The 16,898-nt window shown below is 35.6% G+C and overlaps 1 protein-coding gene across 1 annotated transcript in view; it reads left to right on the top strand.

Moving 5' to 3' along the window:
- Window positions 1–16,898, top strand: part of NCKAP5 (NCK associated protein 5) — a 792,873-nt gene that overhangs the window by 302,945 nt on the left and 473,030 nt on the right. The window contains exon 3 of the mRNA XM_044913605.1: window positions 4,247–4,310. Within this exon, the coding sequence (XP_044769540.1) occupies window positions 4,247–4,310 (64 nt within the window). The remainder of the gene's footprint in view (window positions 1–4,246; window positions 4,311–16,898) is intronic.

Raw genomic sequence — 16,898 nt, 5'->3', positions numbered from 1 at the left:
CCGGGCATTTGTTTTGCAATCATAAAGTCAATACCCTCTTCATAATGAGCTATTGGCTTTGCTACAAACACAAAACAAAACAGTAATGCATTGCAAAAGCACAGTTGTCTGTTTCCAGCAGATGAGCTAAGGTCCTCAAATAGGAGCAAGAGTGTATGTGCATGTGACTATGTTTAATTTGCCTTGGGTAGCATGCAAGTCAAGGATTCTTTCTTTATTTTTTGAACAAAGCTGTTTTTAAGAACCCTGAATTTGCATGAAAAAGATGCTGGTCCCATTCGGTTTCACACATATATTGGGACCTTGGGGGTTTGAGGATATGGTTTGTCAAGGGACTGCTGAACCCAAGGGCAAATGAGATGACTATAAAAAAAGGCAGACGCATTTATTTTTAATACTTTGATTAAGTTGATAATTTGAGCCCAGAAATGGGAACATCTAGAAATGCTGAGATTTTTACCATAGATGGTTTCACCCATCTGATGACTCCATCACTTCCTTAATTTTTATCAAGAATGACAACTCTTTCGTGCAAAAATAAAATACAATTCCTACTAAAAACAAAAACCCTGCAAACACATGGAATACCAACGATATGAAAGATTTGGGAGATAGAAAGTGCTAAACCTCAAGAAAGTATTCTTTCCTGTGTTTCGTTTTGTTTTTGTTTTTTTGGTTTTTTTTGGCCTTGAAATTCTCTTTTCAAACGAAATAGGATTCAGAAACTTACGACATAAAATAAGTCAAAATTGGGATGCTTTGCTTAGTGGGACTTAGATGGTACTGGTCTTGCCCTGCCTACACCACAGAAAACGCCCCCAACTGTTACTTGCAAGCCTTCGACATGCCTGCTCCATATTACGCATATTGCATTTCCTGAATAAATGATATAAACCAATAACAGAACATGGTTTTAAAGAGACAGTTGTATTTGCTATTCTCCTGAATTCTGCTCATTCACTGCCTAACTACTTTGAATCATGGTAGCTCCCAAGTAACTAGACATAATAAGCCAGTTTATAGCTTATAAATAAGGAGCACTAGGTTGCAGGGCTTGGGTTGAAGATTGTCTTTTCTGTGACCCAGACTACAGCGAGATTCCTCATGTGTGCGTCACACATTTCAAACGTGGCGATTTGAAATTGGGCACATCTCGGGTCACATGATGGTAGGTCAAACCCAAGCTGATGTTTCCAGTTTCTACGTATTTATTTTGCTCTGTTTCCCCAAATCAGTTGGCTTACATGCTGCCACTTTGAGGATGAGCCTTTCACATTGGTTCACTCATTATATGCCTAAAATATAATGTGTGGGCAGAATATAAAATTCATGACTTAAGAATATTTTCCTTCTTAAAAACTGTGTAATGGCTAAAACCATTAAATTTTTCTTTCAAATTGAATTTTATAAGATTTCACACGAACCTATATACCATGTGAAAATTCCTAATAGTGTTATAAAGGGAAACTCTTTTAAGGATAAAATAGTGATGTTCCTAACCTTTAAGCTGTGTGAGGACTCTTTCGTCATTTAGTAGGATGATTGTGCTAAGATAAACTTTGCTCTGTTTGTAGGAATGTCATCTTTATGCTAAACTGCTCTTGTAAAAAATTAACATGCTATTAGCATATATATTCAATCTTGTGCTGAAGATTCAGTAATCAGGAATAATGATTCCAGGAAATTTTTTAGACCATTCTTCCATTTCTCCTTCTGGATCTTCTAGGTTAAGTTCTTGAAGTGTGGTCCTAGGATGCTGATTGTTCCTGAGACCTTTTCAAGAGATCTGAATCTGCAGAGAGAGAGAGAGAGAGAGAGAGAGTGTGTGTGTGTGTGTGTAGTCTCCTTTAATTGTTCTGAGCAGTTGTTTTATAGTTTTCACTGTAGTAGTCTGACAAATCTTTTGTAAATTTATTTCCTAAGTGTTTTATGTTTTGACACTATTGTAAATGAATTTTTTAAAATAGATTTTCTAGTTGTTTGATGCTAGTATGTAAAAACACAATTGGTTTTTGTGTATTGGTTTATATCTGTGACTTGCTAAATTTGCTTATTAGTTATATGGTTGTTTTGTAGGTTCCTTAGTATATTCTATTTAGAAAATTGTCATCTGTGAATAGAGACAGTTTTACCTTCTCTTTTTTAATATTCATGTCTTTTATTTTTCTTGCCTTATTGAACTACATAGGAGTTTTGCCTATCTCTGGACTTTATATAAATGGAATCATAAACTATATACTCTTTTATGTTTTCTTCTTTCATTCTTTCATATGCTTGTGGTATTCGATATGTTGTTGTGGTTAGGTATACATGACTCCTTCTCAGTACTTTCTGGTATCCCAGTGTGTGATTATGTAGAAGTTTACCCATTCTGTTGTTAATGGGGTGCACATTTTTAGTTTAAGGTGATAACAAATAGTGCATCTAGGAACATTCTAGTACATGTCCTTTACTGAACATGTATATGCATTTCTGTTGCATATATACTGAGTTGAATTGCTCGGTCATAGAGTATAGGGTATGTTCTTCTCTGCTTTCTTTGTCCGTATATCTACCATGTGTTTATTTTTTATAGTAAACCAGAAGTCAAGTCATGTCCTTCTCTTTCCATTCTTTGCTCCTTTCATCTGCTCATTAGGACTTGGGTCAGAGAACACAGAGATGTCTGCCTTGCTCACCTCATAATGAGGCACTTGATTTCATCTCTTCCTGGCTTCTTTCTCTTGACTTTGTTGCCCTCTCCCACAGGGTCTATGCATGGGTCCTGCCCCAGGCTCCCAAAACTTGTTCTCCTCAGGGATCTCCTGGTTCTAGTTTTATTCCTTCTAATATGTCTCTTTAGGCACTAATTCAAAGAGAACTATTCCTACTAAAAAATTGACTTAACTGTAACCAAACTAAAGCACATGCCTTCTTGGCAGTCACTGACATTTCAAAGACCCAAGCAGTTAGGCCTGGAGAAATCCTCTCACTCAGCTGGGAATCCAGTTGTTCCCTTGCTGCTTATGGATAGCTGAATAGCTGGTCCTGTGTGGAGAGAAGGCTGAGGGATGAAATATCACGCAAACGGTTTCACAACTTGATAACCGTAGAAGGATTTCGGGGAAAATCCTTCCTAATGCTAAGATTGGAAGATTACTGGAAAGGTTCACTTACCCCTACTTTATCTGTAAACTTTTTCCTAAGAATCATTGAAAAGCTATCCAAAATGTAGTATCTGTCACTTTACAAAGCATTCTTAAAATTTTGGTGAATATTAAATTTTTTTCTAAATGAAATCAGAATTACAATTATAAGGGATACAAAATAGGCCCCATTGTAAAATAAAGAATGCTAAAATAAATGTTTTTAGATTTTACATATTTTCTAATCCCTGAAAAAATGATAAGCAAAATTTTTATTTGGGATTTGTGAAATAAGGAAAACCTAAAGTTTGATCCTAATACAATTGATATGTACCAGCTGGGAGCTTGGTATGTTACTTAGCATATCTGAGCCTCAGTTTCCAAATCTATAAATGGGGATAATAAAGCCTATTATAGGGTTGTTGTCAGGCTCATATAAGATCGGGTAAAATACTCAGCACAGTACTTTGAGGTAGCAAGTCTGTAAATGATTTTTTTTATGTATTTGTCAGAGAGAGAGAGAGCACAAGCAGGGGGAGTGGCAGGCAGAGGGAGAAGCAGTCTCCCCACTGTTCAAGGAGCCTGATGCGGGACTCTATCCCAGGATCATGGGATCATGACCTGAGTTGAAGGCAGATGCTTAACAGACTGAGCCACCCAGGTGTCCCTGTAAGTGATTTTCTGTTATCATTTCAAAAATGGTGCAGATTCAAGTCTGTTTGCCTTTTAAAATTCATGATCAGTGAAGAGCAACAAAAGAAATAAAAATAATTGTATATAAGCAAAGTTGACACAGAAAGGACCACTGAAATATTTTAGCCACGGGAAAATTTGTTTCCAAATTATATATGTTCGGGAACTTAAAGGGAAGCTTTTACTTAGCATTCAGGGTTTATTTGGATTTTATAAAATACAAGGCAAAAAAAAAAATCTCTTTCATGACACTCAATGAAAACAATGCACGAATGACTTTAAATATTTATAGAAAGTTTAGTGGAGGAAGTGAGCTAAACCAAGGAAGGAGTTCCTCTGGAGACCTCAAAAGAATGTTTCAAAGCCATGCCAGTGTACCTCTACCCTGAGAAGAATAGGCAGCTAACCATGTGCTTTTGTTTCCCCAGGGAGAAGTTGGCCGTGGCCCGGCTGCAGCGAGAAGTTGCCCAAAGAAGAAGTGAGGGGGCCATGGTAAGTGCTGTCTGGTCTCTCCTGATCCTGCACCTCCCTTCCAAAGATCTCTGGCTGGAAAGGCATTTTTGTCTCATTAAGGATATCTAAGGAAAATATTTGCTTGCAGCAAACTTAATGATGTATTGGTAAATAATGTGTTTCTAATGCGGTTTGGACAGTTCTGCCATTTGCAGACAGGGAGAGGGGAGGGAGAGGAGGAGGGAGGGGCGGTATTAATTGAGAAAAAGAAATAACTATCTGGGCTTTGAAGAGCATGTTCAAACATTCAGTTGGTTATATAGCTTTATTTCCTGAAGACCCAGGCTTCCAGCTGTGAGCAGAGTGTCAGTAAATGAGCAATTATAGGTTTTCAGCTAAGAACGGTTCAACATAACTCAAGCCTGTCGGTTCTTTGAACTTAGAAACAAACAACCTAAAAGAACACGGAGATTTTTACTAATGTAATTATCTTCTACCCTTTTCTTTCTCTGCACTCTTGTATTTCTCCCTGCCCTTCCCAGTGTGTGCCATTCAGAAAACTGATGTTTCCTTGTGTTTTGAATTGTACTAAAAATCAATATGGTTGTTTTGGTCCATAGCAACTTCATTTTATAGACTCTCTTTGCGAAAGTATCTGCCCGCGTGCTGCTCTAACATCAGAGATGACTGCCTGGGGTCCCAGGGTGCATACATGTGTGGATTAACTGCTGCTCCTTCCTCTGAGCAAAAAATAGAACACTAGATTTTTTTCTCACTTTGGACAAAACAATGGCACAAGTGCCATTTTTCAGCACAAGAATTACCTTTTTTTAAAAAAGAGAAGTGACACATTTTTAGACCCTTCAGGCTGCTTCTGTTTCATTTCATGAGAGTTAATTGACAATCCATACCCTGAAAAGAATAAGAAATTAGTAAAAATATGCTGGCCTCGCACCTCTCTCAGGGAAGGTAAAGGTCTGGAGCAAGAGACTGAATGTTTAGTGGGTTCTGGAATGGTGCAGTGGCCTTTGAGCATGCTAAAATGTGATCACATGGTTTGCAATTCTGGTGATCTCAATGCAAAGAGAATCTTAAATGTTCAAACAATAGGAGACAACTGCTCACAAGCATCTTTGAGCAATGAAATGGAAATAAGCTGGAGAAAATGAATGTTTAGTCACATAGTGCCCGAATCTGGACTTTGACGGTGTCGGGGTATGTGTACGGGCTAGGCCATTCTGCGATGTTTTCGTGTTTTGTTTCGGGCTAGCTCCTGTTGTACATGTTGTCAGCTATGTCCTAAATGAATGTGAAGAAGTGACAACTTTTCTAGGTCTCAATTTTTATATATATATATATTTTTAGGTGTCAATTTTTTCATCTTCAAAATGAGGAGTTTGGAGTTTTATGATGACATTAACTTAGTGGATCACACCACTGAGCATGTGTTATGTAAAGTTTTTATGATGGGGAGCTTTTCCTAGTAATAGCTAAATGCTATTTAAGCTCATAAACACAGGCCTCTAGAATGTCTCTTTCTGGCGCCAATGAGTGGATCTCAGCTGAAGTAATCTAAGGCATATAACTCACTAGTCTTTAACAAGATAAAAACCCCTTGCAAAACATTGCGGAATAATTGTTCAGTGTCGAAAATACCCAGAAAACACAAGGACGCAAAAAGGTTACTCTCCTTGCTCAAAAAACAACTTGGCAAATGTTTCTGGTATGTTGTTATTCTTATTTTAATTATGGTAATGAAAAATCACACTTACGTGTTGATTGATTTAACAAGCATTTATTGAGCACCCACTCCGTGCCTGGCACTGTCCTAGGCCCCGGGGAAACATCTTTGAAAAAAAAAACAGGCAAAAATCTGAGAGCTTACATTTTTGTGGTTGTGAAGACAGACACTGAATGTATTTAGAGTGTTAGATGGTGAACAAGATCAGGGTAGGAGAGATTGGGAGTTCTAGGGCATCACTATTTTAAGTAGAGTTTCATAGAAGTAAATCACTGAAAAGTTAGTATTTGAGCAAAACTTGAAGGAGGCAAAAGAGTGAAACCTGGTGATATCTGGGGGCGATCATTCTAGGCTGGGAGACCAGCAGGTACAAAGGCCTGGGGTGGCTGAGGAAAAGCCTGCAGACAGGCTGGCTGGAGGGTAGTCAGTGGGGAGAGGGTGAATAGTAGAAGATAAAATCAGTGAAATGATGGGGGACAGAGGGGTAAGCCAAGGATCTCTGGCTCATGCTGTGAGTGATAGGAGCCATTGAAAGGCTTTGTGTAAGGCAGTGACATGATGTGATTTACTATTATTCATGTAATTGTTTACTCCCATTCCATAATTTATCACATCTCAATTCCTTAGAGACACCACAGCCCTGATTTTCATTAATGCCCTTTATTTTGTTTCTTCTCCCTCTTTCTCAGTGTTTTTCTCCTCTTTCCTTACCTCTGAGTTTTCTACTTAATTACATGCTTCAGCTTTTCTGCTCCTAGGATTCATTTATTTCTGAAGTCCTGATTCTTTCTAAAGTCAGGCAGTTCTGTTCATCCTCTAAATTTGATTCTTGTGTTACAAGCCCAGAACTTCTGTCATGTCCGTAGCAGAAGAGAAAAGCAGTTCATCACAACCGCATCACATTATTTAAAGACTACTATTTACAGTATTCTTTATTTTTATCCACATGAAAGGAAAAATGGTATGGAAAGTTAAGTAAGTATTGTGAAAAAAAATTTAATTGAGGAGGTATTGATTTTTAAAATCATCAATGAATATTTTATAATCAAAGTCTTTAATGTAAAATGCAAATTTTTAAAAATTTGACTTCATGCAATAGATCTCCTTACTTACAAGTTTTAAGATAGTATTCAAGGCTCCATTTTTGAGACATTTATTTTATTTTTTTAATACACTTTTTATTTTGGAATAATCTTAGCCTTAAAGGAAGTTTCGCATCTGCATCCCCTTGATCCAGTTTTTGTCTTCCATAACTGTGGCATAATTCTCACAAGTGAGAGATTACCACTGGCTTGTTGCTATTAATCATACTTCAGATTTTGTTAGAATTTCACCAGTTTTCCCATTAATTTCCGTTTTCTGATCTACGATTCAATCCAGAGTACCACATTTCATGTAGAGAGATTGCTTTTTAACGGCTAGTGGATACAAATGTAGGGATAAAAAGACCTCGAACTTGGGAGTGAGGCAGGTCTGGATTCAAAATCCATCTCTGCCAGTAGTTAGCTATGTGGGCTTGGGCACATTACTAGTTTTTATCAGTTCTGTCCATTCTTTTGTTCTGTTGACCTAAATATTTATTTGGGAAAGCTTTCTTTCAGCAATTAGATATTTCATATTTGTTTCCTTTGCTCTTGACTCTTTCATGAAATAACTCACTATTGTTTTTACACTTACTTTTCATTATTTTTCACAAGCAGCTGTAAGATCATGTTTCTCTTCATTCTGGGAGATTCTGTTACCGCTTGTGCTGCCTAGCCCTGGTTCGGTTTACATATAAAATCTATTCTGTCCTTAAGACTTTAATGTCATCTTAAATTTGGCTATATGTAAAAAGGCCCATTCTACCCCAAGAGTATAGATATTCATTATCATTATCTTTTAGAGAGTATATAGTTTTTTTTTTTTTCTTTCCTGTCAATCTTGGCATCATCTAGATGGAATTAAGTTAGTGTGAGGCAGGGATCAAAAGGAATGTTTTCCCAAAATCATTTATTAAACAGTCTAAACTTTACTGTCTCTCTTATTGTATTCCAAATTCCCATATTAATCTACATGAGTCCCTGGACAGCTTATACTTTTCCATTAACCATTATTGATTCTGACATGATTCTAAATTGTTTTGATTACTAGAAATTGATAGTTTACTTAATATTTTGTAGATTATTTCTGATTATACTTTTTCCTCCAAACTTACAAAGACAATTTTATTTATGAATAGCCATAAGAATTTATGAGTTAAAATACGTAAAGAGCATTTTTATATGTACTTACAACACAACAAAATATTGTAGTGAGACCATTGCAAAATGATGTGAAAAACAGCTTAAGTATATTTGCTGTTTTCTTCAATTTATATTAAAGTTTTAGAAGAATATCACTTCTGCCGCTATTTAACTTTGTTTTTTATCAAAGAGATATTAATATCCCCAGAACACTAATATTCTATCAAACATAATTTTTAAAATGCTTGAGCTAATTATGCAAAATCTTAGATACCATATGGTTCCTTCTCATCTCATTGGGTAATTTCTACTTGGGAGAAAGAAAAATATTAAGTCTTGATTTCTGATCTCAAGGCACTAAGGAAACAGAGGAAGCTCATTTGCCCTGTTGTAAGATTCCCTTTTTTCTGCAGCTAGATATTCAGATGTTGCCTGGATGTTACCATACTGACCATTACCTAAATTCATAATCATAACCTCCCTTTTTTTCTCACAATGAATTTCCAAGGAGTAATGGTCAAAGATTGGGATATTGACAGAATAGGAATTTGAAGAAAAAGCAGAAGAGTTTGAGGAAGTAGGGAGATCAGAATCCTTGGACCCTCTGTGACATCCTTGCTGGAGGACAAGGCAAACTTAGGGCAGCAGAAGCCCACACTACATCTTGCTCATTCAGTGCCACAGTGTGAACAGCCAGCTACGGTGCTGACACTGGAGTTGGCTGGGTTGGCGATACAAACTTGGGGAAAAAAACACGTGTAGAGGGGCGCCTGGGTGGCTCAGTCATTAATCGTCTGCCTTCGGCTCAGGTCATGATCCCAGGGTCCTGGGATCGAGCCCCGCATCGGGCTCCCTGCTCAGCGGGAAGCCTGCTTCTCCCTCTCGCACTCCCCCTGCTTGTGTTCCCTCTCTCGCTGTGTCTCCGTCAAATAAATAAATAAAATCTTTTAAAAAAAACCAACACCACGTATAGAACCTTCACCTCTGTGGCACAGTGTTCAGTACCTATTATTTAAACTAGAAAAGATCATTCCTCTAAAGAGACACATATGAAAACAGGAACATTGCACGCGGTCCAGGTGACATGGCCTTGGTGAACTGTCATGGTTTTGCTTTGTATGCCCTTCTTGACATTGCTGAACAGCTCTATAGACAACTGTATAGTCTGAACTCTGACAGACAAGACTTCTAAGAAGGGGAATTCAGAGTTTGGAAACCCAAGAGTAAGGGGGCATAGAGCCATGGTCTCTAAGAAAACCAATCCTTACTACTAGTTTTCTTGGGGTCAGGATTTGGTTTTGATAGAAGTTTGTTGTTCACAATAGCCCAGTAGGTCATACATCTGATTTTCTAACTGGTAGTAGTCAAAGGAAGGGGGTTAGGTTGGGACCAAGGTCAATTAAGTGTTTCTTTTTCCTTTTTTAAAAAATACAGTTAGCATACAATATTATATTAGTTTATGATGTACAACACATGATACGGGTGTATATAGTGAAATGGTTACCACAGTAAGCCTAGTTAACAACCATTACTATACATAGTTCTAGATTTTTTTCTTTTGATGAGAATTTTTAAGATTCTCTTAACAACTTGCAAATATAAAAATAAAGCATTCTTAACTATAGTAATCATGCTATATATTATATTCTAAGGATTTTTTTAAATTTTATAACTGGAAATTTGTACATTTGACCACCTTCATCCAATTCACCCACCCCCACCTCTGGCACCCACTAATCTGTTGTATCTATGATTTCATTTCTTTGGTTTTTTATTTTATTTTTTTAAGGTTTCACAAGTAAGGTCATATGGTATTTGTCTTTCTCTGTCTGACTTATTTCACTTGGTGTATTGCTCTCAGTGTCCATCCACATTGTTGCAAATGTCAGGATGTCCTTCTTTTTACGGCTAATAATATTCCACTGTATAAATATATATACTATATTTTCTTTATCCCTTCATCTGTTGATGAACACTTAGGTTGTTTGCATATCTTGGCTGTTGGAAATGCTGCTGCAGTGAACATGGGGGTACAAATATCTCTTCAAGATAGTGATTTTATTTCCTTTGAATAAATACCCAGAAGTGAAATTGCTGGATCATATGGTACTTCTATTTTTAATTTTTTGCAGAACCTCTATACTATTTTCCACAGTGGCCACACCAATTTATATTCCCACAAGCAGTGCACAAGGGTTTTCTTTTCTCCACATCATTGATGACTTTATGTCTTGTGTGTAATAGTCATTTTAATACTGTTGTGTTATTGTGAGGTGATATCTCATTGTGGTTTTGGTTTGTACTTCCTGGATGAAAGTGATGTTGAGCACCTTTTCATGTGCCTATTGACTATTTGTATGTTTTCTCTGAAAAAATCTCTATTCAGCTCCTCTGCCCATTTTTTAATTGGGTTGTTTTTTGTTATTGAACTGTTTCAGTTCTTCATATGTTTTGGGTATTAGCCCTTTATCAGATAAATAATTTGCAAATATTTTCTCCTGTTCTATAGGTTGCCTCTTCATTTTATAGGTGGTTTCCTTTGCTGTGCAGAAGCTTTTTAGTTTGATATAGTCCTGTTTGTTTATTTTTGCTTTTGTTGTTGTTGCTATTTGGTATCCTATTCAAAAAAATCATTGCCAAAGTTAATGTTATGGAGCATACCCCCTATTTTTTCTTGTGGCATTTTTATGGTATCTGGTGTTTCATTCAAGTCTTTAAGCCATTTGAAGTTGATTTTTATGTGTGGTCTAAGATAGTGGTCCAGTTTCATTCTTTTGCATATGACTGTCCAGTTTCTCCAGCACCATTTATTAAAGAGACTGTCTTTATCTCTGTTGTTTACTCTTGATTCCTTTGTTGTAATTTAATTGACCAAATATGCATGCATTTATTTCTGGACTCTCTATTCCATTCCATTGATCTATGTGTCTTGTGTCAATGTCATACTGTTTTAATTACTATAGCTTTGTAATATAATTCTTCTTTCTCAAGATTGCTTTAGCTATTAAGGGTCATTTGTAATTCCATACAAATCTTAGGATTGTCTTTCCTATTTCTGTGAAAAATGCCATGCAGATTTTAATAGGGATTGCATTGAATCAATGGATTGCTTGGGTAGTATGGACATTAGAACAATATTCTTTCAGTCACTGAGCACAGAATATCTTTTCATTTATTTGTGTCACCTTCAGTTTCTTTCATGAATGTCTTACAGTTTTCAGCATAAAAGTCTTTTACCTACTTGGTTAAATTTATTCCTAAGAATATTATTTTTTGGTACAACTAAATTTTTTTTAAATTCCTCTTTCTGGTCACTATTAGTATATTGAAGTGCAACTGTTTTTTGAAAATCTGTGTTGTTAGTGGCATGAAGAGTTTAGATTTATCTCATTGTGTTAATATGTTGGTGTTAGAAGCAGTCATTGCAGTTGAGTTTTAAGTATCATCCAAAGAAGAGAAACATCTGGGATGGCATGTCATTCACAGTGCTTATCATTGGCTGAAATATATCCACATTATATATCTGGAAAAAGAGTCAGAACTTTTTTTTTCCTTACAAAAACCAACTTAGAAAGTCATATTTACTTGGCTTTTAATTTGTTAAGAGTTTAGAATAGTAGGTATTAAACTTCAGGACATATTTCTGTATATATGCTAAATTTTGGAAATAGGCCCTGCATATTATTTTGTTCATTTATTTTTTCAGCATATCCAGCAGAAAATATAATGAAGTCCTTGCTTTCATAAAATGTAAAAAAAAAAAAAATCAAATATTTATTATACAAATACATCAGTGTCCTACTTTTCATGATCCCTTTTCAGTCAGTAGTATCAGAAATTTTTAAACAACTCTGAAAATTAAAATATAATATTTTAAGTAATTCATTTTTAAACAAATTAAAAGAGAACTTAAAAATATTTAAACTCTGACAATGAAAGCACTACTTTTGAGATGTAATCAAATTAATACTTAGAGTGAAATGTATAGCTTTTTTTTTTTTTAAAGATTTTATTTATTTATTTGAGAGAGAGAGAATGAGAGAGAGCACATGAGAGTGGGGAGGGTCAGAGGGAGAAGCAGACTCCCTGCCGAGCAGGGAGCCCGATGCGGGACTCGATCCCGGGACTCCAGGATCATGACCTGAGCCGAAGGCAGTCGCTTAACCAACTGAGCCACCCAGGCGCCCCAGAAATGTATAGCTTTAAAATGCACGAAATAGGCAAAGAATAGATTTAAAATTGATTAATCATCTAATCAAATAGTAATAAAGAATAATAAAATACACTTAAATAAAGAAGAAATAATGAAATAGAAATGAAAATGAAGAAATATCATAAAATTGGCAGCAATACTAATTTATCTATTTACAAATAAAAATGGTAGACCATTGGACCATATGAACACTGGGTATTTGATATTGTATTATTAATATTTAGGTATACTCTTGTTATTATGGTTGTTTTAAAAAGAGTCCTTATTGTTTAGAGATGTATGCAGGAATATTTGTGTAGAATGCCTAGGTTTGTCTAGGTTTCTGTGATGTCTAGCTTTATTTCAAAGTAATACTGGAAGAGGGAAGTTGGTCATTTAGAGGAAACAAAATTGGCCATATGTGGTAACTCTGGAAGTTGAGGATTTATTATATTTTCTTCTTACTTTTATAATTGTTAAAAAAAAATTGTTAAAAGTTTTAAAAAATGTTCTTCCTAACAAGCTACCAGGCTTTGATGGTTTTACAGAGTTCAACCAAACCTTTAGTGAAGGAGATACTGTTTTATACAGATTGATGCTGAAAAAGAAAATGAGAGAAATATCCAAGCTCATTGTTTAAAAATAAGTTTTTCATTTTAGAACAGTTAAATATTTCCAAAAAAAAAAAAAAAGCTACAGAGATAATACAGAGAGTTCCCATACATCCCATACAGTTTCTCCAACTATTAACATCTTACATTACTGTGGTACATTTGTCACAATTAATGAACGAATATTGGTACATTATTATTAATTAAACTCCACAATTATTCAGATTTCTCTAGTTACACCTTTTTCTCTTTCAAAATCCCAGCCAGCATACACAATACATTCAGTCGTGTGTCTCCTAAAGTTCTTCTTGGTTGCGATAGATTCTCAGACTTCCCTTGCTTCTGATGAACTTTGCAGTTTTGAATACTTGTTAGGGATTTTTAGGGATTTGTCTCATTGAGATTTTTGTCTGATGTTTTTCTAGTGATTATGCTGGGATATATTTTTGAAAGATGGACCACAAATTACAGTGTCATTTTCACCCCATCATTATCCAGGTTGCGTACTATCAATGTAATTTATGACTGTTGAGGTATATTGATGACCTGGCTGAGGTAGTGTTTGCTAGGTTTCCACTGTGAAGTTTCTCCCCACCCACCCCCTTCCATACTGTACTCTCTGGAAAGAAGTCACAATGCATAGCCCATACTTCTGAATTGGAGAGTTATGTCTCACCCCCTTGAGGGTGGAGTATCTACATAAATTATTTTGGATTCTTCTGCATGATATTTTTGTCTCTTCTTCCTCATTATTTTCAGTCATTTACCTATATTATGAATGTATTGATGTTTACTTTACATGTAGGCTTATCAACCAATATAAACTATTTTTTTTTGCTAAAATTGTTCCAGCTTGGGGCATTAGGAACTACTTTCATTGGCTCCTGTCCCAATTGACACACTACCATCATTGTTTTTGTTGGTTGTTATTTCCTTCTCTTGTTTTTCCTCTAGTTTTAGCGAGATGTAATTGACATATAGCATTGTGTAAGTTTGGGGTCTACAGCATAATGACTTGACTTACATGTACTGTGAAATGACCACAGTAAGTTCAGTTAACATCCATCACCACATACAGATACTATTATAAATATTTTTTTCTTTTAAAGATTTTATTTATTTGACAGAGAGCGAGAGAGCACAAGGAGGGGGAACAGCAGGCAAAGGGAGAGGGAGAAGCAGACTCCCGCTGAGCAGGGACCCGTTTTGGGGCTCGATCCCAGGATCCTGGGATCATGACCTGAGCCGAAGGCAGACGCTTAATGGACTGAGCCACCCAGACGCCCCTATTTTTTTCTTTGTGATGAGAACTCTTAGGATCTACTCTTAACAACTTGTATATATTATATAGCAGTGGTAACTACACTTATCATGTTACACATTTTTCTCCAGTACTTATTTATCTTATAACTGGAAGTTTGTGCCTTTTGACTACTTTCATCCCATTTCACCCTTGCTGCCATAATCACAAATCTCATCTTTTATTCTTTGAGTTTTTTTTAAAATTTTGATTCTACATATATAATATTTGTCTTTGTTCGACATAACTTTTTTTCTTTTAAAGATTTTATTTATTTGACAGAGAGAGACACAGTGAGAGAGGGAACACAAGCAGGGGTAGTGGGAGAGGGAGAAGCAGGCTTCCTGCTGAGCAGGGAGCCCGATATGGGGCTCAATCCCAGGACCCTGGGATCATGACCTGAGCCGAAGGCAGACGCTTAACTGACTGAGCCACCCAGGAGCCCCTGTTCGACCTAACTTTAATAATTAGTGTAATGCTCTCAAGGTCCATGCATATTGCCATAAGTGGCAGGGTTTCCTCATTTTTTATGAATTAATAATATTCCATTACACATATATATGTACATACATATATATTTTTATGAATTAGTAATTCATAATGAAATAATTCATTACATATATTACATATGTGTGTGTGTGTGTGTGTATGCCACACTTTCTTTATCCATTCATCCATCAGTGGACACTTAGATTGTTTCCGTGTCTTGGCTATTGTAAATAATGCTTCTATGAACATGGAAGTACACATATCTCTTTGACATAGTGATTTCATTTCTTTTGTATATATTCCCAGAAGTGAAACTAATGGATCATATGATAGTTGTATTTTTAATTTTTTGAGGAAATTCCATGCTGTTTTTCTTAGTGGCCACACCAGTTTACAGTCCCATCAACAGTGTGTGGGAATTCCCTTTCCTCTACATCCTCACCAGCATTGTTGTCTTTTGTCTTTTTGATGTTAGATCATTGTAACCGGTGTGAGGTGGTATCTCTACTGTTTTCATTTACATTTCCCTAATGACTTGTTATGTTGAACATCTTTTCATTTACCTGTTGACTACTTATATATTTACTTTGGCAAAATGTCTGTTCAGGTCCTTTGCCCATTTTTTTAAATTTTAATTTTTTTCCTCTTGAGTTATGTGAGTTGCCTGTATATTTCGGATATTAACCCCTTATCACATATATGGTTTGCACATATTCTTAATCATTGCATATATTGCCTTTGTTATTTTTTTTTGGTTGTTTCTTTTGCAATGCAGAAACTTTTTAGTTTATTATAGTCTCACTTGTTTATTTTTCATTTTGTTATTTGTGCTTTAGGTATCATATGAAGACAATTGTCAAGAGTCCTATCAAGGAGCTTTTTTCTTATGTATTCTTTGGGTAGTATTGTGGTTTTGGGTCTTATATTTCAGTCTCTAATCCATTTCATGTTAATTTTTGAGTAGGAAAGATAGGGGTCTAGTTTCATTCTTTTGCATGTGAATATCCGATTTACCAACACTGTTATTAAAGATAAACTGTCTTTTTCCAACTATTTTTAGCTCCTTTATAAAATTAGTTGACTATATATGCTTAGGTTTATTTCTGTTCAATTCTGTTTCATTGTTCCATGTGTCTGTTTGTATGCCAGGATCATACTGTTTTAACTACTGTGGCCTTATGATACAGCTTGATGCCTCCCACTTTGTTCTTCATTTTCAGGTTTGCTTCAGCTATTTGTTTTTTGTTTGTTTGTTTGTTTTTTGTTTTTTTGGTTCCATATAAATTTTAGGATTGTTTTTTCTACTGTAAAAAATGCCACTGGAATCTTTATAAGGATTTCATTGAACTACAAATGGCTTTTGGAAATATTGTCATTTTAACAATATTAATTCTTTCAATTTATGAACATGGGATACCTTTCCTCCCCCTCTCTCTCCTTCCTTTCTTTGTTCCTTCCTTTTTCCTTAGCACTTTCTTAATTTCTGCCGTTGCAAGATGCTTTGGTCTCATCTTGTATATTTCCTGCCACAGTGTTAGAATCAGCCATTTCCCTAAAGAACACTGTTTCCTTTTATGACAAGGGTATTTAAAAACCAAGATACAAGTGCTAGGTGCCAACTTAACTTTTATGATGCTTGATTTTTAAAGTGGTATTTATTCTAGGAATGCAGTGATTGCTTAACATTAGGAAAGTGATTAATATAGTTGACAATGGTAATAGATTAAATAGAGAAAATAAGACTTCACTAGATACAGAATAAAACGTTTGATAAAATTCAATCCCAGTTTATAATTTTTTTTAAAAAAAAATGTAGTCAGCTAAGAATAAAAGGACCTTTCTTTAAATTGATAAAAGATGTCTACTGAAAATCTTCAGTAACCATTGTACTTAATGCTGAAAAGTTAGAAGTATTCCTTTTAAAATCTATAACCAGACCAGGATGCCTTCTGTTACTGCTTCTTTTCATTATACTTTAAGATAAATAAATGATGGGGCGCCTGGGTGGCTCAGTCAGTTAAACATCTCCCTTCAGCTCAGGTCATGATCCCAGGGTCCTGGGATTGAGC

Source organism: Neomonachus schauinslandi, chromosome 3, assembly GCF_002201575.2.
Source record: "Neomonachus schauinslandi chromosome 3, ASM220157v2, whole genome shotgun sequence".
Lineage (NCBI taxonomy): Eukaryota > Metazoa > Chordata > Mammalia > Carnivora > Phocidae > Neomonachus > Neomonachus schauinslandi.
This window is presented reverse-complemented; position numbering and strand designations above follow the sequence as displayed.